This window comes from Patagioenas fasciata, chromosome 6 (genome assembly GCF_037038585.1).
Source record: "Patagioenas fasciata isolate bPatFas1 chromosome 6, bPatFas1.hap1, whole genome shotgun sequence".
Taxonomy (NCBI): Eukaryota; Metazoa; Chordata; class Aves; order Columbiformes; family Columbidae; genus Patagioenas; species Patagioenas fasciata.
Genome location: NC_092525.1, coordinates 9,975,570 through 10,000,147, shown reverse-complemented (window position 1 = coordinate 10,000,147; position 24,578 = coordinate 9,975,570). Strand labels below are relative to the sequence as shown.

Here is a 24,578-nt window from a genome sequence, read left to right as displayed (position 1 = left end):
CTGGCCACACCACCCTCTTGGATTTCTTTTCCTTCAGTTGTCTAATTTGAACCTCCCAAGCCACAAATTGTGGCTGTTGGTCACCGTCTCACCATCTTCCACTGTTGAGAAGAGGTTGACTCTGTTATCTTTGCATCTCACCTTGAAGTAGCTGTAGGATGATGTCTCTTCATCCTTTAGACCCCACTGTTGAGACAGCGCCCCAGCCTTACCAGTCCAGAGGGTCCTGTGCGTTGAGTCCAAGCAGGCTTCACAGAATCACAGAATCCCAGAATGTCAGGGGTTGGAAGGGACCTGGAAAGCTCATCCAGTGCAATCCCCCCATGGAGCAGGAACACCCAGCTGAGGTTCCACAGGAAGGTGTCCAGGCGGGTTTGAATGTCTGCACAGAAGGAGACTCCACAACCCCCCTGGGCAGCCTGGGCCAGGCTCTGACACCCTCACCAGGAACAAGTTGCTTCTCAAATTTAAGTGGAACCTCTTGTATTCTACTTTGAACCCATTACCCCTTGTCCTACCATTGGTTGTCACCCAGAAGAGCCTGGCTCCATCCTCGTGGCACTCACCCTTTATATATCTGTAAATATTAATGAGGTCACCCCTCAGTCTCCTCTTCTCCAAGCTAAAGAGCCCCAGTTCCCTCAGCCTTTCCACTCCTCAGGAAGGCAGGAGGCTCCTGATAGAGCTGTCGTCATCTCCTGCCTCTGCACCACGCAGCAATTTGTGCCTGTGGTTCTGATTTAAGTGAATAGGCTGGGACACGGACCCCAGGAACCACACACCTTCGCAAAAAGTAGTGAGTAAAACTCACCACCGTGGGATGCTGGTGGAAAGTCTGAAAGGGGGGGATGCGGAGCAGCAATGTCAGCCTCTGTCAAGCTGCTTTTTGAGATGCAAGTTGAGGTCTCAACGTGGCACTGAGATCCATCAGTGCTGCAACTCTGGAGGGAAATCCGCTCTTCAGGTTATCCTGGGTGCCTTTTCATGATGCCTGTCTTACTACAGACAAATCATGGAAAGATCATTCAGGCTTATTCACATTTATTTCATTAATAACAGAACAAAAATGTTTGGACTCGACTGATTATTTTACACAGAAAATATTGGAATGATGTGTGAGGTGGTTTTGTGTCCATTTTGCTCTGTTTTATTTCCATGGAAAAATATACATCTGGTACACAAGATTAAAAAAAAAATAGATTTTCACAACAAAATAAGTGCTTTGAGGACTAAAAATTCACTTGTGCACTTTCATGTTGGCCTAAATATTTATGTTTTCCAGCCACATCCCCTCCCTTCCCCAAAAATGGGCAAACCCCAGATTATAAATACCAGCTGTGTCTGGCATACAAAACTTTCCCAGCAAAAAAGGGCAGGAAACACAAACGTAACACTTCTGTGGCTCAGACAATCTGATTTTGACTCCCCAAAGACAGTAAAGAAAAATGGCTCAGGGAACTCAACACTAGCTATGGGGCATTGCAAACAGAAGGGGGAGAAATGATGAGATGTGATGCCTTTCAGGGAATAATGGTACAGACCAGGTAGCAAGAGTATGTTTGCAAAAGGTTTGAGAAGGACCGATCTTGCCTTTTTGGAAGAACAGGGCAGATTAGATGTCTCTTAAAGGCCTTCTCCACCTGATTTACTGTGCTGTAGGGTTGGATAGTGGAAAATGAACAGCTTCTACAGCCAGAATCTGCTGATCTTGAGCCAAGACAATATATCAGGAAATATCAACATGTTAAAAAATGTTGTTTTCTCGCAACAGTTTCTTTCCAGCACTGAGCGTTTCTCAGGTAGACTGTGCTGGTCACGAAAGTGGCTTGTTTCATTTCCTCTGTCACGGGGCCACTTTGTCATTAGTCCAAGCAGCATTGGATGCACCTTAGAACATCACAAAGTCCCTTCTGCCAATCCCTCGGGGGAAAAAATAGTCCCTTTGGTAAAGCACGAATCAGGGCAGAAGGGACACTCATAGCTCATGGTTAAAATGATACATTAGCACCCAAACACATGAAGGCAGCTGGGATCCATCGTCACCAGCTTTGCAGAGCTGATCGCAGATGTTACCACAAACCCGCTGCACGTGGGAACGGTAACAGCCATAACTCGGTAGCCGGGGTCAGACCCGCTCACAGGGCAGAAATCGCTGGTAAAACATTTGGGCATTGGTGTAGCTGAGGACAAAACAAGAGGAAAGGCAGCTGAAGGGATGTTCTCAGGCATGGGGTTGAGTCTTAGAAACCAGACTGTGCAAAAGTCAACCAAACTTGCCTCGTCAATAAGTCAGTGGCTTTCTAAGACAAAAACAGATCTGTGCAGAGACGCTTGGCAAGCTTGGGATTTGTCCCTGGCCTGAAGAGGCTCTTCTGCAGTGTTCATAGTTCATTGAGTTGAAATGCCCAGAGGGACTCCTTGGGAAGAGGTTTCCCACCACAGGGTGTCTTGTCCCGCTGGGCTCCGAATGAGCCAGCTGAGTTCACCTCCCAAAATTTGCTTCAGTGGCAAATCCGTTCTGTCATTTCTTTCTGCATTGGAAGGGGAGAGAAAAGAAAGAAACAGTAAGAGCAAAAGGCAGGTTTCAATAGAGGGGCATGTCGGGCAGGTTGGTAGGTGTCCAAAAACAACCCGAGGAAGCGATCGTGGGAGTCTCAGGGAGCGCTTCTCGATTTCCCATGGCAGCCCCAATGGGAACTGCTCGGCCTCAGCAGCTCCTTCCTGGCACCCTCCACAGGCTCTGCAGCACGAGGTTATTTTGGCATTAGGAACGCACCCGGCTTTTAGCAGTGGAGGGTGGTATTTGTCCTTGTCTTAAGGAGCTCAACTAATAACTTGCAAATGGTGTACGTTGCTGCAGTGAGGAAAGTCTGTGATTCTCGCTGGCTTCTCAGGTTCATGGCTTGTGAATCTGTGTGTGCCTGCAGACCCCCCCACGCACCCCAGAGAAAGATCTGCACATTAAAATGTACTCCCAGAATAGATCTGAAGTGGGACTGGTCTGCAGAGAAGGAAGGAAGTAACTGAAAAAAGGAGGACTAGGAAAGCAGGATGACCCTTGAGTAACCCTATAAAAGCCCCTTTAGTGATATAACCAAGGGGCACAGAAGCTGCAGCTTGGTGCTGAAAGCTTTGGTTTTAAAATCCACCAAGGGGACAGTGGCAAAGAGAAGGTTTCTCCGTGGGAGTGACACGCAGAATCACTTGAGTGCAGAATACAGCCAGCAAATGAAAAGCTGGTGCTCTGCCACAAAATTACGTTGCAAACGGGAAGCACTTGCAAACATCTTGGAAGCAGAGAGAAGAGGGGAGTGAGAAGACTATGAACATCCTCTTGCAACAGCATCCAGCCCACCCCACTAGCACAGCACCACGCACAAAAGCAGCTTTGTAGAGGGTGGGTTGAGGCGGTCAATGGATTGCCAAGCTGCCTGCAAGCTCCTCGGGCTGGCCTCAAGTGTCCAAGATATTCATCATACCCTGGAAATCCCCACAGCTCTGCCTTGGTAGGGAACCAGCTGGATCTCTGCCAGCCCTGCTGCCCAGGACCATGACCTGCCCTTGGCAAGGAAACAAGAGCACGGCTTCTCTCTGCCCCCGCGTTTCTTGATTTGTTAAGAGAGTGAATCACTGCCTGTCACTAGTTCTGCCTGTACAGAGGAGCTGCCTCATCCTCAGCTCAAGATTTGCTGCTAAGAAATCACTTCCCAAATACGTCTGACAAAAGGGAAACTGAGGCAGCAAAGGGAGATTCGGCCAGTAGCAGGCTTAAAAACCAAGAACTTCTTCATCCCACAACTCCTGTAATTTTTCTAAGCTATATGGGCCTAACAGGACGTTTTCTGGCTGGGGAGGTGCTGGGTTTTTTCCTTTCTTCCTACTCCTAAATCCCACAACTAGGGCTCCTCAGTAGAAAGTCCACATCTGGAAATCTCCAACCATAATATAGCATTCGAACCTGCTGTCCTGCTCCAGATGTGCTCCCTCCAGATGCTTGGTGGCTTCCCATAGTCACATACAGGGAACAGGCACCTCTGCATGCAGGAGTCTCCTCTGCCATGGGATTCATGTGGACTAACCCTGGCCATCTACATGCAAGGTTAGGACCATTGTCTGGGTTCATGAGGCAGTAAAGAGAGACTGAACCTGTCAAGGAAACTTCATCTCATCCCTACTGAGAGATTGTTGCATTTCTACAAACATTGAGTGCTTGCAAAAACTTTACTCTGAAGTCTTGGACTGCCTAAAATAAAGGCAGATGCAATGCACCATCTTTCCTTGCTTACGTGTCAAACCAGTTGGGAAATCCTTCAAGACTTAAAACCACGTCGGAGCAGGGCAACAGCTGCGGTGCAGCCCAGGGAGAACAAGAATGAGCAGAGCACATCACTGGTGCTCTGCCCTGGGCTGCAGAGAGTAATCAACCACAGGAAAACGGACTGAGGTCAAGTGCAAAGTGCTGCAGAGGTTGGATGTTACTATTTGCGGATTCTCACAACTGCTGCTGAAGCAAAGCCAGAACAATGTGAACACTGCACGCCACACAGCACCATGAAGCGGAGCCACACCAGGTCCTGGGGCTCATTGGAAAGCCTCTGGGATACACGTGAAGAAACTTCCCATTGTTGCTTTCCTTGCCTGCAGCAGAGAGCGATGCTGTTGGAAGCTCCTGGGTCAGTCCTAACCCATGAAACTTCCCTGGGGTAACAGAATGGCCAGAAGGACCACTTTCAGCATTCAGAAGTCATTCATAAGCTGCAGTAACTTGTCCCACCCTCCCCAACTCGGCATTGCATCCAGGACAAGCTGTCCTCTAGTTGCAGGACACTCTCCTACACACCTACAGCAAGTCACCACCTGGGGGAAGGTCTCCTGGGTTCTTAGGTCTGCTTTAGGGCTTGAATGCCAGGCGATGGGCACACCAACAAATGAGACACAGCTTCCTTGTAGTTTAACCCTGGTTGCATCACACAGGGAAATCTGTTCACCTTAGATTCATCCAGACCCATAAATCATCTCCTGTTGCATGTGAGTCACTGGCATTGAAAGCCTACTTGGCAATGCCAGCCTCTGCTTTGGCTATTAGGTGCTAATAATTTACATTAGCAAGCATCAGTCAAAGGAGACGACACCATTATGGGCTGTATATCGATGCTAAAGAAGTTTGTCATGAGGAACGATGGTGAGGAAGACTAACAGAGGACAGAATGACACTGAGCTGCCATTTTTCTGGAGCTGAGGGCCACTGTGACAACATAGGTCACAATCGAACTCTCTGTGATATAATTAATGTAAATGCTGTTGTCATTCAAATCTCCCCTGATTAGATCATAATCTTTCCATCCCCCCAAATCATGATCAGGGTAGACAGGCAACAAACTGAGATAAATGAAAGCAGAGGAGGAGTAAAGTGCTAAACAGGCAGCAATTTCTCTCTCTAGGATTAGACCCTCTCGGTCTCTCCTGTCTCTTGACTGCTGGATATGGCCTTTTCTGCACCCCCAGTATGCTAACGACTGGGTTCCCTATTAAGCCTTCTCCCCATTACAACATGTTCTTCCTAGGTCAGACCAAACTCAACCTTGCCTTGTGACACTCCTGCTTCTCTTACAAAACTATGTGCATTTTCTAGTTGATGTGCCTGGGCTGTCTGGCCTCTGCTTCCCCCCAGTCCTGCTGTTTTCAAGGACTCTCATTCTCTGCCTGGCTAATTGCTCCCCAAGGGAGGCTGCAGACAAACCTGGAGCTCTAGCGAGGCCCCTCCAGCTGTTGTCTAGAGCTGCGTGTCCTTTTGGGGCTTCCCTTCCTGCAGTCTCGTCGTAATTCACACCAGGAGTTCAAGCAGAGACCTTAGTCCCCTCATAGGAAAACTCAAGACTGTAGAGATGAGACTCGGGCTAAAATCTGAGCCCCCGAAAACCATGTGGACACAACTGGCTGGAAACACTTTGATGTATAAATTGCATGAGAGCTACCGAGACTCGGTGTTACGGTGGTCCTAAGGATACTGAAGAGCAATTCATAGACATGGCAGCAGACACAAAGCTTAAGGAGGGTTTTCAAAGCGTAAAGGGTTTCCCCAGTGTTGCTGGGAAGTTCTGTCTCAGAGCACTAAGGCTGGTGGTTACAGGACAGGTGAGGTGGCTGAAAGAGCCCAGAGAGCCGCACTGCTCCGAGTTCCAGCCCCCACCTGAATGTATGGTTGCTGCGTTCAGCCCACACCACTCTCACCCCTTCACCCTCTCGTTCCCAGGGCATCCTTACCAAAGGCTCCAGCTCCCGGTGGTCAACGAGGCTGAACTCCTTGATGAAGTAGTAAAAGTGCTTGTAGCATGTGTTGACGTGAGCCTCAGCGCCCATGTTGATGATGCTGTCGAAGTGGTGGATGTAGACGTGGACAAAGACGCGGAAGAGGCGGGTGAGGATCTTAGTGCAAACTTGCTGGAACTGCTTGGGGAAGGGAATACCTGCAAAGCAAAAGCAAGTTGGAAGCCATTTGAGCATTTCCCACCCCCAAAAAAGAAATCAAAACCAAAACAAAAACAACAGATGGCGTTTAAATGTCACTGTCAGGCTGAACAGGCAGCCGTGGATGATGAGGAAGGACTCCCTTAGCTCATGTCAAGAGTGACAGCTATGCTGGGCAATGTGCCATCTAGCTCTCCCCACGTATTTCCTCATTGCACAACCAGCAATTTCCCACAGACACAATCTGAGGATTTGGGGAGTTGCCCGAGGAGAGAAAAGTTCTCATCCAGCGGAGGAGGCCACATCTCTCCACATCTGTCTCCATCCAGAGCAACCTGGCAGAGGATCCTTCTGCCCCCTCGCCCTGTCTCTTCCCTACAAGCCTGTGCAGGCACAGTGTAGGTCAAATTGTATTTACCCAGGTCTGTGAACAAAACCGAACCTCCTCCCAGCAGAAAAGATACCTTCCCTAGTCCTCTGAATCAAAACCATGCTTCATACTGTGTTTCTTCCTCCACACACCCTCACGCTTCCCTTCTGATGCACCAACAGAAACAGGCGGGGTTTCTACCTATTTTTTCCTGATCCTCCCTTCTGATGCACCAACAGAAACAGGCGGGGTTTCTACCTATTTTTTCCTGATCCTCGTTTCAAACAAATGAAAACAGGAGGAAAACTTCCCATCTTAATGACTCTCAGTTTGTAATTTCATTGCGCCCGTATGATGCTCCCTCCTGCAATGTCCTCCCAGCTTGTTCATTAATGGGACTCACCCCACATCGCTCTGTACTTTTAGCCTCGTCCCACACAAGGATGCGATTTCATACTCTACATTTCCATCCTTGTCTATACGTACTGCTATGCCAGTGAAAATCTCAGAGGTGTGAACACAGTGTCAGCAAGCTTGGGGTAAATCTCTACAGGAAACATGGCTTTGAAACCCTGAACGTGTTTTTTGGAAGGAGGAAAATGAAACAACTGGAATTTGTTTTCCCGAGGTTTCTTCCTCTCCCCTGAGCTATTCAATGCAAATTTGCAAAGAACAAAATAAAACCCTCTCTTCCCACGGTTGTACCAGCCTCCTCCCTTAGCTTCTTAACCTCTTCAAAATCTTTCCAAACAATCTCTGCTCATCCGTGGCCAGCTCACACATTTAGTACTGTGGAAAGCATCAGCAAATCTCTCAGCTAAAAACAATTAAAAATGGTAATTTTATCTTTGAATCTTTCTCATCAGCCTTGCTAGGCAATTAAACTGTTTTTCCCAAAGGCTCCTGGCAGTTTTGTCTCCCAGCAGCAGTGCCGTGCTCCTCTCCTCCGTGGGTGGCAAACGCAGAGGATCTATCCCTCCAGCATCATTTGTGGAGCCTGTTTTCCATGGTCAGGCTTTGGCAGGTGCTGGGTTCGGTATCACAGAACTCATAACAGAAAATGATCTTTGTTCTAAACCAGTGTCACCCTCATCCCAGCCCAGTCCCGCTTTGCTTTGTGCATCCGCCACAGCTGTGGGTGCAGCGGGCAGGGCAGAGCTGTGTGTGCCCGTGGCACAGGTTGACGTCCCAGCCACCACGTGGAGGAGGACACGTGTCTCAGCTCAGCATCACACACCAGCAGGGTGAGCATGAGCCAGCACTGGGCCCTTATGGCCAGGAAGGCCAATGGTACCTGGGGTGGGTTAGAAGGGGGTGGTCAGTAGGTCAGAGAGGTTCTCCTGCCCCTCTGCTCTGCCCTGGGGAGACCACACCTGGAATATTGTGTCCAGTTGTGGCCCCTCAGTTCCAGAAGGACAGGGAACTGCTGGAGAGAGTCCAGCGCAGCCACCAAGATGCTGAAGGGAGTGGAGCATCTCCCGTGTGAGGAAAGGCTGAGGGAGCTGGGGCTCTGGAGCTGGAGAAGAGGAGACTGAGGGGGGACTCATTCCTGGGGATCAATACGGAAAGGGTGAGTGTCAGGAGGATGGAGCCAGGCTCTTCTCGGTGACAACCAATGGTAGGACAAGGGGTAATGGGTTCAAACTGGAACACAGAAGGTTCCACTTAAATTTGAGAATAAACTTCTTCCCAGTGAGCCTGGCCCAGGCTACCCAGGGAGGTTGTGGAGTCTCCTTCTCTGCAGACATTCAAACCCGCCTGGACACCTTCCTGTGGAACCTCAGCTGGGTGTTCCTGCTCCATGGGGGGATTGCACTGGATGAGCTTTCCAGGTCCCTTCTAACCCCTCACATTCTGGGATTCTGTGAACACAGAGAGGTGGTTTTGAGACCGATTTGTGGCTGCTGCTCAGCACCACCAGGATCACGCTGCAGCCCCAGGGCTGATCCCGCAGCAGGGACCTTCGCACGACCCACGTCACTGTCAGCTCTAACAGATCCCATCAGGACTTTCTGGGACAGGTGTTCGTATCCGGCAAAGTACGACCAGGCTCTCCCCGAACCAGCAGCTTAGAGATAGCACTGGAGTTCTGCTTCTGCCCTTGCCTGCCGGTCTGATCAGGGGAGGAATCAGAGAGACCTCCAGGTTTCCCTGCAAGCCAGGAGGGACACGCTCCTTTATCAACAGCTTCATTTGAACTTTTCGCACTAAGTGAGAATTTGTTGAGCAAATAAAAGCCCTAATCACCCAGCTGAGGATTCAGACATGCTGTTAGGGTAGCCCCTGCAGACCAGCTTTGAAGAATGAGTCAAGAAATGTTTCTTTTAATAAAGAAAAATTCATGTTGGCGAGTAATTTCTGATGAGTGCACATTGCAGGGCCCTGGCTGGGGAATACATGCTGTTCTGAACAGCCTGGCTGCCTGGAAGCAGAGAAGAGCCATCGCTGCCAGAAACCCAGCGAGGTGCCAGCAGGCAGCCAGCGATGCATTTGTTCCTCCGGTTTGTCACCCATCCCGCTTGCCTAGGGTCTCCTTGGGTCAAAGCAGGCAGCCAGGGAGAAATCAGACCTCACCAGCCCCCAGGAGTTTATCGCCAAGATGAAAAGATTGATAGTGAAGGAAAACAGCAAATCTCAGCCTGGTCCTGAGCTGAGAGAGAAACAAGATCAGGCAGTGAACAGCAGACCAAAAGCATGTCAGAATGCCAGGGCTGATAGCATCTGTGGTCCACATACAGCTGTCAGATGAGCCACCTCCAGAACTGGCAGATGGTGACAAATGGCTCTCCATCACTTTTTTTCCCCAATGTTAGCCAGAAATGGTCTTGCCCTGTAAATCAGTTGCCAGCAAGTCTTCATGGACATGCTGGCAGCTGAAAGACTTAGAGGGACAGACACCTCCAGCTATGACCTGGGTTTTCCAAAAGCACCTATTGCACCAAGGAACAGAGATCTAGAGTAAATCTTGCAGCTCTTGGAAATTACAGGGGCTGCTGAGCTATCCTATACCTAATGTTGCCTGGAAAGATATCACCAAGCCGCCAGGACCTACAAGCACCCTTCTGGGCTGCCCCACCACTGTGCTTTCATGTGAACCCAGCAGCAGCTCCTGGGCTGCTCTTCTTTGTGTCCATCACAAGGTGTCAGTGTGTGGCCACCCCCTCCAGACATGGCCAAGCTGTAGTGGAGGCTGGTAGCCACAACTGGACTTCTACAGGTCACCCCTCAGCCTGCCATCTCACCATGCCAACCACCCACCGTGGTCCTTTGGGTCCAGAGATCACTGGGGTTTGGCTCTGGATCCTTCTCACCGCATCACTCCTCTCACTCACACACATGCCCAGGGAGGGATGGGCAGCCCCAGAAGACGAGGACACAACCCTGCGCCATCGGGTCCTGTGTCCCCTCCCGGTGCTGCAGCCATGTCTGCACCTCCTGTGCCAGGACCCCCCCATGCTGGCTACGGATGCCCAACCGGACCATGCATCTGGCATGGGGACCTGTGCCAGCGATCAAAGTGTTTCCTCGTGGGAAGGAAGCGGGGCGGATATCTGATAAGCAGCAGCAGCAGCAGCTGTGCCTCGCTGCTGATCTCAAGTGACTTGGAAAGCAAGCACAGCAGCCCCAGCAGGCACTGGCCACACCAGTGAGGAACTGGAGAAATTCCCCATCCCCTCGCCCAGAGCTGGAAGGAAAGGGCTCTCCAGTAAAAGCTGATCTGACCTACCCAGGGAGAAGAGCAGAAAGATGTGTCATAAATACAGCTTGCCCTGGGTCAATGGCTGCTGGCACAGCAGATGTCCAGCAGATAACACATGTGACGTCCTCTCCAGCACACAAGGGGACACAGCAAGAGCAGCCTGTGCCTCCTCCCTGCAGCTGGGCACAGCCCTGGGACAGGGATCTCAGCACTGGCCACGCATCCATCCTGCCCTTGCAGATATTTAGCTTTCAACCGAGCAGACAGGCCCCCATTTGTTGCCACTGGACCTGTCCTGGCTGCTGGGAGGGGTCCCAGCGGCAGCAAGGGGGGAGCAATGGGGCCCATTCCCCAGGTGTGTGGGGCAGGAGGCTGCTCCCAGCGTGGCTCCCAGCTCCCTGCCAGGCTGGGCCAGGCAGAGCAGTGTCACAGCTGGTGGCAGAGAGACCCCATTAGTGGCCAATGTGCCAATAAGTGACACTTGGGAACGGGGCAGTGGTGGTGCTTGTTTGGGGGACCTTCTCCATCTCTGAGGTGGTACACAGTGGCAGGAACCAGCAGGAGCAGCAGCCTGGTGAGAGGAGGGGATGAGATGGTGGGATGGACCCTGCTGAGATGACCCATTAGCAGGAGTGTGGGAGGCCAGGAGAAAGTCAGGATGGAGCCCCAAGTTTTGACAAAACACACGGGCAGCCTGAGGCTCCTTGGGCTGGCTTCACCCTCTGCAGCCCTACATAGACAGCAACCCAGCAACACCACCCCAGCAGGTCCCACTGATGCTGGTCCCAGCTGCCCCAAGGAGCAGCAGAACACCACAAAACCCATCTGGGCTGATTTAAAGGCATGGAAGTTACCTTTGCATTTAAATCACTGGTGCTCACCGTCCAGCAACCTTGGAGGAAGCAGCAGCAAACAGAATCACAGAATCCCAGAATGTCAGGGGTTGGGAGGGACCTGGAAAGCTCATCCAGTGCAATCCCCCCATGGAGCAGGAACACCCAGCTGAGGTTCCACAGGAAGGTGTCCAGGCGGGTTTGAATGTCTGCAGAGAAGGAGACTCCACAACCTCCCTGGGCAGCCTGGGCCAGGCTCTGACACCCTCACCATGAAGAAGTTTCTTCTCAAATTTAAGTGGAACCCCTTGTGTTCCAGTTTGAATCCGTTACCCCTTGTCCTACCATTGGTTGTCACCGAGAAGAGCCTGGCTCCATCCTCCTGACACTCACCCTTTATATATCTGTAAACATGAATGAGTCCCCCCTCAGTCTCCTCTTCTCCAGCTCCAGAGCCCCAGCTCCCTCAGCCTTTCCTCACACGGGAGATGCTCCACTCCCTTCAGCATCTTGGTGGCTGCGCTGGACTCTCTCCAGCAGTTCCCTGTCCTTCTGGAACTGAGGGGCCACAACTGGACACAATATTCCAGGTGTGGTCTCCCCAGGGCAGAGTAGAGGGGCAGGAGAACCCATCATCCAACCCCACCTCTGACTCTTTTTGCATGATAGATGAGGAGGGGACCACAAGATGCCACGTGAGCTCGCTCAGATGCCGGAAACAACATTTATACATAGGGTCAGCTGTTCTCCTCCACACCCGATCTGAGCTGTGCGTTACCCAGACCAGATCGCTGGTTGCCAGGGGCATCGCCTGTCCCAGGGCAGAAAGGCAGCCCCATCCCAGGAGGAGCAGAGCGGAGCAACCATCCCCAGCAGCAGGAAAGGGAGACCCTCACCCACGCTCCAAGCCAGGGCAGAAGCTGTAAGGACAGCAGGTACAATTTCACCCACTGCAACGCAAGCGACGCGACTCACAGCCCTGCAATGAATTAGCACCTTCAGTTTATCTTGGATGTTTTGCTTGAAAACCCCGAGATGTGATTTAATGCTCTGAGAAGTCTGTTTTCTCCACTCTATTCTGATTGCTTCAAAACATAAGGAAACCATGTGGGACCACGTGTAAAAGGAAATGAAAATGAGGGGTAACAAAGTGCCTGCGCTTACAGTAAAGGACTGCGAATGGATCTTTCCTGCCATCTCTCCCGTCCCTAACCCTCGTGCTCCAGCCAATTTCATTTCTTCGTGATGAATCAGTACTGGGAAGCTATATTGCTTCTTGGCAATTGCATTTTTTCCTCTGCGAAAGCAGTAATTCAATGAACTATGTGATGAATTATTGTTGTTGTTATTATTTCTCAATTCCAATTTGGCCACAGTACTGTTCGGTGATTCATTTTTTCCTAAAAATAAGTCTTTAAAGCCCCATTTAAAACTAATGGCGTGATGGCAGCTGCAAGCTGGTACGGTGTTCATTTTGGAAGAAAACAGGGAAAAAATAAAATACAAATCATGTAAAAAATAGCCAGCTGAGAAAACAGCAATAATTAGCTGAATTCTGAACATTTTTCTCCTGTTGTTATGGGGAGAAAGTACTGGATGGTTTCACACCACGTTTTCTCTGGGTTTTATAATTGTTTTGGGACTACGCTTGAATGGCAGAGCTCAAGGTTTGGAAAGCTTTCCAAGAACGGTTCCAAAATCTCCCGTGACTGATGCTCTTTAGAGCCACGGGCGCATTTGGCAGAGAGCACGGGGCGTTTCTGGCGCTGGCTCTGGTCCAAGCCCTGCATCCACATTCATTTAATAACAGGGACGTTTCAACATCCACAGCGGTGCTGGTGCGGGACAGCCAGCCTGGTGCAACCAGCAGCCTGATACTGGGCTGACTGGTGCAGACAAAGCCGAGTGACTGCCCAGGGCCCTGCAAACCCCATCCACCCAACCCTTGGCCCAGCAGCAGCTCCCCAAAATCAGCCAGTATGGGGCAGAAGGATCACCAGGAGGAGCTGATACCTTCCAGGTGGTCATTTGTTCACGTGGCTCCTCACTGAAGTAATCTACAGATATAGTTTTACCAGCTGGTAAAAATACACCTGTAGAATCACTTATCCTTCTTCCTGCATGGGAACAATGCTTATTCTCCATTTAAATGTATTTTTCAGGACAGCTACATTGGTTGGAAGAGTGGAAACAGGGCGCTAGCACATGCAAACTGATACAGATCGTCTGGGAAAGCTGCTGCTGCTGTAGATTTATAGAGATCAGGCTGGCATAGCTCACCCCTTGCAGGGATTCTCATCTTGAGCAGCATCAAAACAGGTTTGCATGCCAGAGGAAGGATTATACAGCAAAGCCTTTAAGTGGGACTGAGCCCTGCGGGTGGATTTCCCTGGGGATGGGGAAAACACAGCATCTCCCCACAACTCTATTAAACCACCGCAGGGATTTTATACTGGTGCAAGCGTGCCATCCCAGGGCTGTGCTCTTGCTGGGTAACTCTGCCAGATTACAAGCTGTCTGCAGCCACTGGGCTCCCTTGCTGCTGTTTCGGATGCCGGGTGCCCCTCCAGCACACGCTCTGCATCACACAGCTTGGCCAAACCAAGGGTGTTTGTCACCCAGGTCACTCTGCTCCTCTCACATCTCTGCTGAAGGACCAGATGCTTTAGTGGCGCAAATCAGCCCAGCTCTGCTCCGGTCACTGGAGCTGTGCCCACCTACCCCAGCCAAAGACTGATGCAAAAGGACCTGGTGAGCTCACAAGCCAGTGAACCATCTCTGCTCATTTCCAGCTGTGCCTCTCACCCCAGGGCAAAGGATTTTCCCTCTCTGACCCATGAAATAACTCTCCCTTAGCTGTCAGGACAGCCATGAGTGAGCTCCGCTGAATCATGTGCTGCTTCAGGCTTTGTAGCTTTTGGATAGAGAAGGATGCTGAGGTTAGCCTCAGGCAACGTTAGCAACTTTGGGGAACACTTGCTGTTTCTAAAAATAAAGCAAACCAAGAGAAAAAGGCCTGTTTTGTCTGCGGTCAGGTGGCCTCAGCCAGGGAAATCTTTATGTTGGGACAGTTTTATTGCACATGGCAAAGAGGGGTTAGGAGGGAAAGCTGAGATGCACAACACAGCTCATGAAACATCTGCTGAGAGAGGTCAGCCGTGCTGGGGGGCTCCCCGGTACCAACAGGAGTGAAACAAACCTTCACACTAAACCCCACCTCTGCTGCTAATATTGAAGAGCCTCACTGCAACTGCAAAACATGACATTTATAATTTCCCCCCATCACGTCATCAGGCTCCTTTCCCCTCCTTAGAACAGCTCACATCTCCCCTGTGTCCTCTCGGTGCCTTATTCCCCTTTTTCTGGGTCTTCCCCCAAGGGGATGGCTCTTTCGGAGGGAGGCTGAGCATCTCTGCTCACCCTGGCCACTGTCCCCGAGCCCCATGTCCCTCCCTACTGCACATCCCCCATCATCCAGCGCAGGGACAAGGACGGGGCCTCTCAGGAACAGGCGGATGTGACATTTCCCTTCAACCAAACACCTCCATCTTCTGAAATGCCAGAGCTGCCAAGTAATTACCCGGCGCACAAGGCAGGCCAGTGAAAGGCCGTTAATTGGGGACACGCTGATGACAAACTACCACTGGCTCCCTCCTCCCCCGCCACCCACAACAGCTTTTCATGCGCTTCGAAGTGCGATCTCAGGCGAAGTTCCCTTTTACTTATGGGAGGCCAGAAGCACCAAGACACACGGACAAGGGGACTGAAGTCACTTGGGGACATTAAGGTGTCCCCCCCACCCAGAAAGGGGCTTGGAAGAGGGACCCAGGAATGGCTTTGGAAGAGAAAAGAGTGGGTTTGCCCCACGACCGCCTGCAGTGTCTCACCCAGAACTGCCCCCACACCAGAATGAAAGGAGAAGTGGAAACCTGAGGCACCAGGCATCCCTCCCTGTGTCTGGAGGGAGAAGTGCATGAAATGAGGTGAAAACCAGCAGAGCCATGACCGTACTTGGCTTTTGCACCTCCGAGGGGTGTAGGGAACCATAGGATAGTCTAGGTTGGAAAGGACCTTCAGAGGTCATCTCATTCAAGCCCCCAGCAATGAGCAGGATCACCCCACCCCAGAAAGCTGAAATTAAAGGGTTTGGCACAACCAGTTCATCCTCCTGCTTGCGGACTTGTGACCCCTCTGAGCCTCCAAGGGCTGGAGACTTGAATGAAAAAAACACACAGCTAGACATTGCAGCACAGCAAAATGGGGTTATAACAATTAGTGGCAGCCAGTAATCCCACACAGACCGATTTCTTCAATGTGTCCCAGTGTATTAATGAAAATACTGCACCTAAACTGCACTGATCTCATATGGCTCAGTCAGCTGTGCTGCTTGGGAAAACAGAAAAGGTCAGGCAGCCTTGCAAAGCCCCAAAAGCTCCTTAAATCTGCTTTTACCTTCAAGTAGTTTTGTGTTTCATCTGAAAAGCAATAGCTCTGAGGTACGACCTGGGGCTCCGGCAGCCCCGCCAGCCCTTGAACTCAGCTCCAGCCCTTGAACACATCTCCCCAAACTACAAGTACACAGCTAATAGAGGGCTGATATCAGCCCCAGCAGCTGCCAAGTGCTGCAGGGCAGCAGCGGAGGGGTTCGTTTGCAAGCTGTGTTGCCTTTGGCAGCTGCTGCAAGCTCCTGAGGCCAAACTTTTTGAAGGGATGCAAGGTACACGCTGGGGGCTGGCAGCTGGAAAGGCCAGATCCTGGGTCAGGCATCTCTGCTAAATAGCAAGATGTGATGTGTAATTAGGGCTGCGACGGATCAGCAGAGATGGAGAGTTAAGAAGTGGAGCAGCAGGGTGGAACAAGAGTTGGACCTTTGGGAGCATGAACCCAGCTGGAGAACTAGAAATAAATGGAATTGGTTATTTGAGAGGAGAGCACACTGCGGATGTGTGATGGGCACCTCCAACCAGCCCTGCAGCCAAAGGGCCAAGGAAGCCGATAACCTACCAGCCCTCATTTCTCACAAGCACAGAATACCGTGAAAAATTCAAGCACAGAAAAGGAGAACATAGTTTTCCATGTCCTCGAGCAGCCGGACGAGGAATCCCAAGAACAATTTGCAGCAAGGGGGTGCGGGATGGACACTGAGGAGGAAAGGCCGCTATCCTTGGAATTGCAAAGTTCAGCAATACCGACCCTGAGGCACACCAGTGGCTTGGGAAAATGAACTGGTTACAATCCCAGCCTTCCAGTGAAGAACCAGAGCACACTCACCTATCCTGGTGGGGAAGATGTCCTCGTTGTTAATGAGCATCTCGATCCAGTCCATGAGCATACACATGTACTGCGGGGCCGACAGCTTGGTCGGCTTCTTATACTTGCTATCGTCCTGCCACCTGTACTCGTATTTGAGCCCTCCTGACATGATGGGGCAGCTCTTCTCCGTGCAATACTCCGACATGGTGCCGTAGATGAGGTTGATGCGGTTGAAGAAGTCCACCACGTGCACGGCGATCCAGTCGTTGATGCTCTCGCCGGGAGGCAGCTGCACCACCGCTTTCAGGTCCAGCCCGGACTTGAGGGAGGCCTGGGCTTTCTTGTACAGCTCGAAGCGCTGGGTGCCCGGCTCAAACTTCTTTCGAGGACGAAATGTTTTGTCTTTGTTGAAGACTTGCTTGAGACACAACGCCATCACGGGCAGGGCCAGCCAGGGTGAGGACAGAGGTTCTGCACAATGTGAAAACCAAGGGTGGGGTCTTCAGAGGTGGAGGTTTCTGGAAGGAAAGAAGAGAGATTTCGGTCCGCACACATGGGCACACTTGCAGGGATGAACTCGCACCAGGATGCTAGCTGGCCCCGCTGCTGCGGCAGCACACGGGGATGGAGATTTGGGGTGAGCTCTGGCCCCTCCACACCCACCAAGGTGACCTGGAGCAGCTGCTGCCTCCTCCCACAGCAGCTCCGGGCACTGGTGAGGGTGGGCACTGCCACACGTGTCCCATGCAGAGCTCAATGGCAGGCAGAGCACCCACCGGGCTCCAGCCACCCTGCTACCTGCAGGGCTTTTATCAGTAACCGCTGCAATAAAGTGAGAGCCAAGACATCAGTGAAGCTCAGCAGCCTGGACAGTCCCAACCTGGTGACCCTTTCCTCCCCCAACACAGGGGAACTGCCTCTTTCCCAGGGATTTCTCAGCACAAATAACCCACAACCTTGCTGTGCCGGCTGGTGAGCGATGCCCTGGGGACCACGCTGTGGCCACAGCCGGCTGCTGGTTCACACAGATCAATGGGAAAAGCGGGGATTATTTTTGTTGTTCTGCCCAGTGTGTTTGTTCAAAAGAACAAAACCCACACGTGAAGAAGGGAAGCGGCAGAGCAGCACGGCAAGGTGACAGTGCCAGATGCACACAATGCACACAGGAGCCGGCCGGGTGGCAGCCGATGCTCCGAGTGACTCAATGCTCCGGGTGACTCGGGTGACTCGGTCTGGAAGTCATTGCAAAATGCTGAGCTCACCCCTTCCTGCCCCAGCTCAGCAGCACAGACGAGGGCTGAAGGCTGTGGTACTTCCCTTCTTTTCCTTTTCCTCCCTGAAACTCCAGTGGGAATCCCATGGCTGTCCCAGACAGGCTGAAATGCAGTTGTGCATTTAGTTACCTGCGCTCATCACCAGCGGTGGTAACAAAACATCAAGTCCCCCTTGTGCTAAATGCTTTGATATGGCGTAGGGAAGAAAAAATCCTCCAACAGTCTCCCCCTGACAAGAGGAGCTGCAGAAAGGGTTAAAAAAGAATGACAAGAAAGAGCTTTATGGGAAGGGGAAGTGACTTACCCAAAGTCACGAGCAGGAGGGAATGGAGCCCAAGCAAAACTTGGATGCATGTTCACCATTAAAAAGACAGCTTTTAGCCAAAAGCTTGCTATAGAAACTCTGTTTTCTAAACTTAGTCCTGAGCCACAAGCAGATCCTATTTTTCTCAGCAGAGACCAGCTAAACATCTTGTAAGAGAATCCCTGTGCATCCCTGGGAGCATCCCCAGGAGGCAGCAGGACCCAGCGATCACCCCAAACACCCACAGGATCTGCCCTGCGGGGACTTTTTACACCACAGCCAGCACGTATCTGCAAGGGCAAAGCCCATGGTGTGGGTGCAAACCCCAGCACGGGTGGTGTTAGTGCTCTAACCACAGCCTTTCCCAAGGCAGGAGCATTGCTTTGCCACCTTTGCATAGCCCACAGCATAGCGGTACCAAAGCTGGCTGTGCTCTGCTTGACTGAGGTACTACCAGATGTGAAACTGCAAGTTTTTAGGTGCTTTTTGCCCCATGGAGGAGGTCACAGCCACCGCACAATGTTATGCAGTATGACTTTAATACCAGGCATCTGTAAACCTTCCCCAGCTCATATGGCTGGGTGGAATTCTAATGCCACCAGCCCTGGCGTCCTCATTTATTGCCGAAGGTCAATGACTGGGGGATGCTTTTGGATGCTTTTCCTCCCCTGCCCCAAGCTCTGGCCGTGTCAAAAAGTGCGTTCCCCACCTCAAAAATAAAATCACAAGCTCTCCAAAGCGGCAGTGGATGGAGGGAGCAGCATCGTATCATGGCTTTACCTGATAGGGGAAGCATCTCTGGTACAGCAGCCCCAAGGGAGCCCCACGGAGACCAGGGCACTGTGGGCACAGCAAAGCTGCTAAGAAAAGCCCTTCTCCAGGGCTTCCCACTGAGCGTCACGTATGCAAGGCACATCCTGTTGATATTGTCTCTAAAAAAAGCCAAGCAGGGAGTTTGCTAACGCATAACAGTTTCTAAAATATGCACGCACACATATATACTGTGCCCTTGTGGCCAGGAAGGCCAGTGGTGCCTGGGGTGGGTTAGAAGGGGGTGGTCAGTAGGTCAGAGAGGTTCTCCTGCCCCTCTGCTCTGCCCTGGGGAGACCACACCTGGAATATTGTGTCCAGTTGTGGCCCCTCAGTTCCAGAAGGACAGGGAACTGCTGCAGAGAGTCCAGCGCAGCCACCGAGATGCTGAAGGGAGTGGAGCATCTCCCGTGTGAGGAAAGGCTGTGTTCCAGAGTGATGAGAAGCCACCCTGGCAGATGATGTCCCCTCCAACACATCACTTGCAGGCCATCAGCTGATTTCACAATCTTTTCTCCACAAACTTGAGGGGGTTCCCGTGTTCCTGTGCCTCACGTGGAAAGTCCTCTGCAAATATTGAACCACTCACTGGGAAATAAACTCTGCACCTCACCTTGCGAAGCCATCCTACTGCCCCATAACGCATCCCACAGTTGCATCTCTGCATCATCCACATTTCTGTGTTACCCTGCAAGCTGCACTCACTCATCAGGCAGGTGGGAATGTGCTTCTTGCTTCAGTACCATCCAAACAAAACAGCAGGTTTTTTAAAAGAAAAAGGAGCAACAAACCTGGTAAACATCTGCCAGGCATTTTCTACCTGTTTCTAATGAGATTCCCAGGAAGGCGGGGAGCAAAACCCATTGCTGCGCAAGTGCTGGGAGCAGACATGTCCTTGGAGCCACGGGATGCCAACACAGCACCGCAGCCTCTCTGCTCCCAGGCACTGGTACACACCAAGGTAACATCAGCGGCCCTCACCAGCATCACAACCAAGCCACCGAGTCATTAAAAGGCCTTGTGAATCTTTACTGGAGAAAAATGTTCTCCAGAAATTAAATTTAACACAAAGCCAAAAACATATCCTGGGATTTATGGCCCAAAGCAGCAGGGATAGGAATCAGGCCAAAAAACAGATTTGTTCTCCAACTTGCTCCAAAGCTTCCACTGCCCAGAGAGATGGATGTGCAGGGAATTACGTGAGCGATATAGGGAGGGAGCTGCACAGAGGCCAGGACCGTGGCTTTAAATACCAGCTATAGCCCTTGCAGCTGGGGCACTGAGATGGGACACACCAGGTCAGAGTGAACAGCCCCTGCAGAGTCACCCATGCCTCAGTTTCCCCTCAGGCAGGGACCCAGCACCCACCCGCACTTTTAGGGAAGAAAGGCAGAGTCCTTCGGGAATGGACCCAGATGCACCCTGAGTTTAAGTGGCATCAGCTGCAAAGGCAAGACCAGATTTTCCCAATATTCACTTTCATGCATCCAACTCGGCCAGTGCTCTTCCATCATCGGCCAGGTATTTGGGACAGGCCCAAGAAAAGAGACAGAAAATGGGAGATCTTCCAAGGCTTAGCTGTGGCTCGGTGTTCGACAGCGCCCGATGTTGGAGGCTGTCATGTTCCTGGAAATCAGACCATGGTCCAGTGGGGCTTGGGGTGGGACAGGAGATCTGTCCAAGTCCAAATCGCCTCTCACACTGCCCATTTTAGGGAATCCGAAGGGCGAGCTGCCATTCAGCAAGCTTAGACAGCAGCTTCCTACGACGTGACCGTACACATCCCGCTGCCTGCAGGTCTCTGCCTTCGCTTCCCACGTGCAAAATCAAAGCTTCCCCAAGAGGAGCCTTGGCAAGGGCTGCAACCCCCCCTTCACCGCACCGGCACCCCGGGGGCTCACACGTCCCCTTCCGCAGCATCTGCAAACCCCAAAAACAAACCTTGCCCTACTCCCAGGAGCAGACAGGGGGGCTGTGGGGCTGGAGACCCTCCCCACTGTCACCCTGTGTCCCCACCAAGGATGATCAGAGGAGGATGAGTGAAGCTGCCGGGTAGAAAGATGCCATTGCTTCCCATGGGACATCCACACCATGGTGTGCTTGGTGCTCACCCCCATCCACGCACCCAAAATAGCCTCGGCTGTGCAGAGGGCTGGCTTCAAACCCAGCTGAACGGCCACAAAACCCTGTCCGGGGCTGCGAAGGCTGCTGGCTTCAGTCCTGCTCCTGCTTTTGCTGGCGGCAGCAGAAGCGAAACTCAGTTGGGTTTAGCAAGAGCTAAATGAGCGCAGAGTTAAGCTTTGCAAGGGCAAGGCAGGGCCGCTGTTGGGGATGTAGCAGGCAGAGACACGTGAAAAACTGATTTCCTAGATTGCTGGCAGGTCCAAAGATGAAAGGAAATGAACTGGATGGGGGGGATGTAGGTTCAGGGTCAAACTAAGCCGCTAATTTCAGATTTGAGAGTTGTTTTGGTTTTTTTTTTTACTTTTTTTTTTCTTTCTTTTTTTATCATTTGGAAACCACAGCGGAACACAGCAAGGCGAAGGCTTTGTCGTAAATTCAAAACAACTCTGAAAGGTCTGCTTAGAAACTGGCAAAACAGAAGGGGAAAGCAGGCGGAGAGGCAGGAGAGGGCTTCCTTCCCTGGTCCTGCAGGCGCAAGGCAACGTCACCAATGAAACCACTGGTTCTGACCCCAAATATACTTCAGTCATCACCCAACAGGAAGGATCAGCCAAACACATTGCCAGTCTCCCGAGTGATGGACATCAGGGACAGTCCCACGCTCCCTGCCTCAGTTTCCCCAACTTCAAAACTCCCGTCCATACCCAGGCTGCATTTATATTAATATTTAGGACTCCAAAAGCAAAGGCTTCAAGGAGAAAAGTGCTTCACAGGTGTTGCCGGGAAGCATTAATGATGGTGGAGGGTAAGGAGAGGGGAAAGCTCCGACACCAGCAGCTCCAGTGCCGAGCACATCCTCTCTGGATCCTGCCCGAGACAGTTACACACTCGCACAAGCATCCGACTGGAAACCACAAGCAGCCGCTTTAGCAGCAGGTTCCAGCCCTCGCCAGCCATGCAGCGGCCGTGAAGCAGAACCAGCGCTACAACACCACGGGCAACCCGCACGGACACTCCTGCTTTGGGACGAGTCCATGGGGGGAGAGCGCAGATCCACGCTGCTCCAGGCTCCGCAGAGCAAAGCAGAGGTCGAACACCACCGATTCTGCACATCCCCCTTGGGCTTCCCCAGGGGGATCTTGCCTTTGGCCACCCAGATATCTACTTCTGCTTCTTTGCTTTAGGGGATTCCCTTCTCCGCACCACAGGCAGGGTAGAAATCGCGTCCTGCCCCATCCTCAGCGGAGAAGCAGGGCAGGTACCAGCTCAGCCACTGTCTCCCAGAGCCCCAGAACAGCCAGCCAGCCCCCAGATGGGCAGCCAGAGCAGCAACCAGCTGGCCCCAGGGCTTGGCTGGCTTTTCACGGCTCTAGGAAGTGTTATTGCCTGGTTGCTGACTCAACAGCCCTGTCTCTGATCTTCCCTTCAAATCCCAGAGAAATTCTCTTGCAAAGTCTGGACTTCAACCTGTCCAAGAACATCTTCGCAAACCAGGCTTGCTCTTGATGGACTTGGAAGTGCATCACAAGTGCCCCAAAGGCCAAAGCTGCCTTTCCCAAGCATCCCTTGCCACCACAGCCCCAATCTAGCCAGGGGCTGTGGGCATACGGGGGTCCTAGAGAGGGGAATGGATCCCCTTTTTTCCAGCCTTCACAACAGCCACGTGTGGTTTTCATCATCTAAGGAAAGGGGGGTTGCAGACAGAGGATGCTGGGGAGCACAGTCTTGGGGCGCTGGCCCCGCTTCCTCTGTGCTTCCTGCTGGAGCCAAGCCCCAGCTGGGCTGTCCGTGAGAAACGGGGTTATTGGCTGCCTATCCCAAATATAACCCAAACGATGGAAAATTCCAGGAAACGAGCCAAGACAAGATGCTGGGAGGGGGATCAAGGCCCAACACGCAGGCTGGGGGAGCTATGGAGAAGCCCTGGGCTCTCAGTGACATCTCCTTGCAGCCGAATCTTCCTCACGCAAACCCACAAGAGATGGGAGCATCCTCCGAGGCAGCACTCAAGCACCCGTCTCTAGAGCAGCAGCAGAACGGAGCCCCCCATGCCCCAGTTATGGGGGCAGCTGCCCAGGAAGGCACCCTGGTGCTTCCCCCGGCTCTCACAGTGCTCAGAAGTCCCCAGTTCATGCAAAACGGACCAAGCAGGGGTCCAGGAACTGGACTGCACACACCTTGGCTTGCCCCCCCAACCCAGACCCACTGTCCCGTCTCTGTCCCACTGCTTGCTGTGCCTCCCTGCCGTGCCACCAGCAAAGCAGCGGCTCCCTGGGGACCACAGCCTGGCCCAAAGGCTCTGAGGTTTTCCCCAAGTCACCCAAGATGCCACCAAGCAGAAAAGCAAAGCCCCATCTCTCCAGATTCATTCTCCAGTTCATTTTAGGGGTGATGCCCATGTCGGGCTGAGGGTACCTCATTCCTGGAGGCTGAGACCTTGCTGCTGCTGCCAGCGATTTGCTGGGAGCCCTGCAAAGAGTTGTCCAATGGCTTCCACAGCACCCAACCCCTCGGGTTCAGTCCCAAGGGTGATTACTCCACCATCAGAGCTGTAATCCCAAACACCAAGCGCTCTGGGCCCGCAAGCTCGGCAAAGAAGACGAGAGGAGCCAAACCAGCTGCTGAAAACCCATCTCCACCGCTGCTCCCACCCAGTTCCCCCGCCCACAACTTTCCACCCTCCCTCCGACACCGGCAAAGCCGCCGCCGGGACCGTCCCACCCGGGAAACGGGTGTCTGCCCACACTGCGTGGGGCTGCCGGTTCCCCTTTCCCTTCACCTCCGCACCCCCGGCCATCTGCACTAATTCCCTGCCCCACCAGCAACAGTCCCCGACCCTCCTGCATCCCCAAAACGGGCTCCCTCGGTATTTACACACTGGTAGCAGAGCCGGCACACGCCGGAGGAAGGGGAAGAGCCTTGTGCAAGCGTCCATAGCCCGGCCGGGTGAAGGATTGCTCCTTCCCAGGCTCACCCCCGCCAGGTCTTGCCCAACCCGCACTTAAAAGCACCCCAAGAGCATCCTAGGGGGTGCAACACTGGCTCTTTCCACCCCCGGGACTCACCTCGTCCCCCGGCACAGCCGCCTTCCAGCCCCAAATTCCTTCGCTGCACTTTATGCTCTTACTGAGGAAAAAAAAGTAAAAGCGAGTAAGAAGTAAAAAGCCCAAGCCGGGCCGCCCGCCGGGACCGCCCGCAGCTCGGGGGCGGCAGCGCAGGGGCAGCGGCCGCGCTGCGGCGCTCGCCGGGCTTTTCCGTACAGAAACCCGGGGCCGAGGGTTTTTCTCCGGCCGGTGATGTCACATCCTGACCCCACCGGCTGTCCCGGGAAAAGCCGCCGGGAATCCGTTCTACCAGCCCCCGCGGCCACGGGTGGGCACCCACGCACCATTCCTGGATGCTGAGCTGCTTTTTGGCATGGGATCCCACGCTGCTGGCTGGG

The 24,578-nt window shown here is 52.5% G+C and overlaps 1 protein-coding gene across 2 annotated transcripts; it reads right to left on the bottom strand.

Moving 5' to 3' along the window:
* Positions 1-1,024: 1,024 nt before the first annotated feature.
* On the bottom strand, positions 1,025-24,575 carry MOB3C (MOB kinase activator 3C). Of its 2 annotated transcripts, none has more exons than XM_065842111.2 (4): positions 24,202-24,575; positions 16,643-17,142; positions 6,265-6,467; positions 1,025-2,531 (listed from the first exon to the last, which is right to left on the bottom strand). In XM_065842111.2, the coding sequence occupies exons 2-4, from the start codon at positions 17,058-17,060 to the stop codon at positions 2,502-2,504; spliced, it is 651 nt and encodes a 216-aa protein (XP_065698183.1). In that variant the 5' UTR covers positions 17,061-17,142; positions 24,202-24,575; the 3' UTR covers positions 1,025-2,501. The 2 variants fall into 2 exon arrangements, with proteins under 2 accessions (XP_065698183.1, XP_065698184.1); XM_065842112.2 differs by lacking the exon at positions 24,202-24,575 and adding an exon at positions 23,552-23,770.
* Between the last annotated feature and the right edge of the window lie 3 nt (positions 24,576-24,578).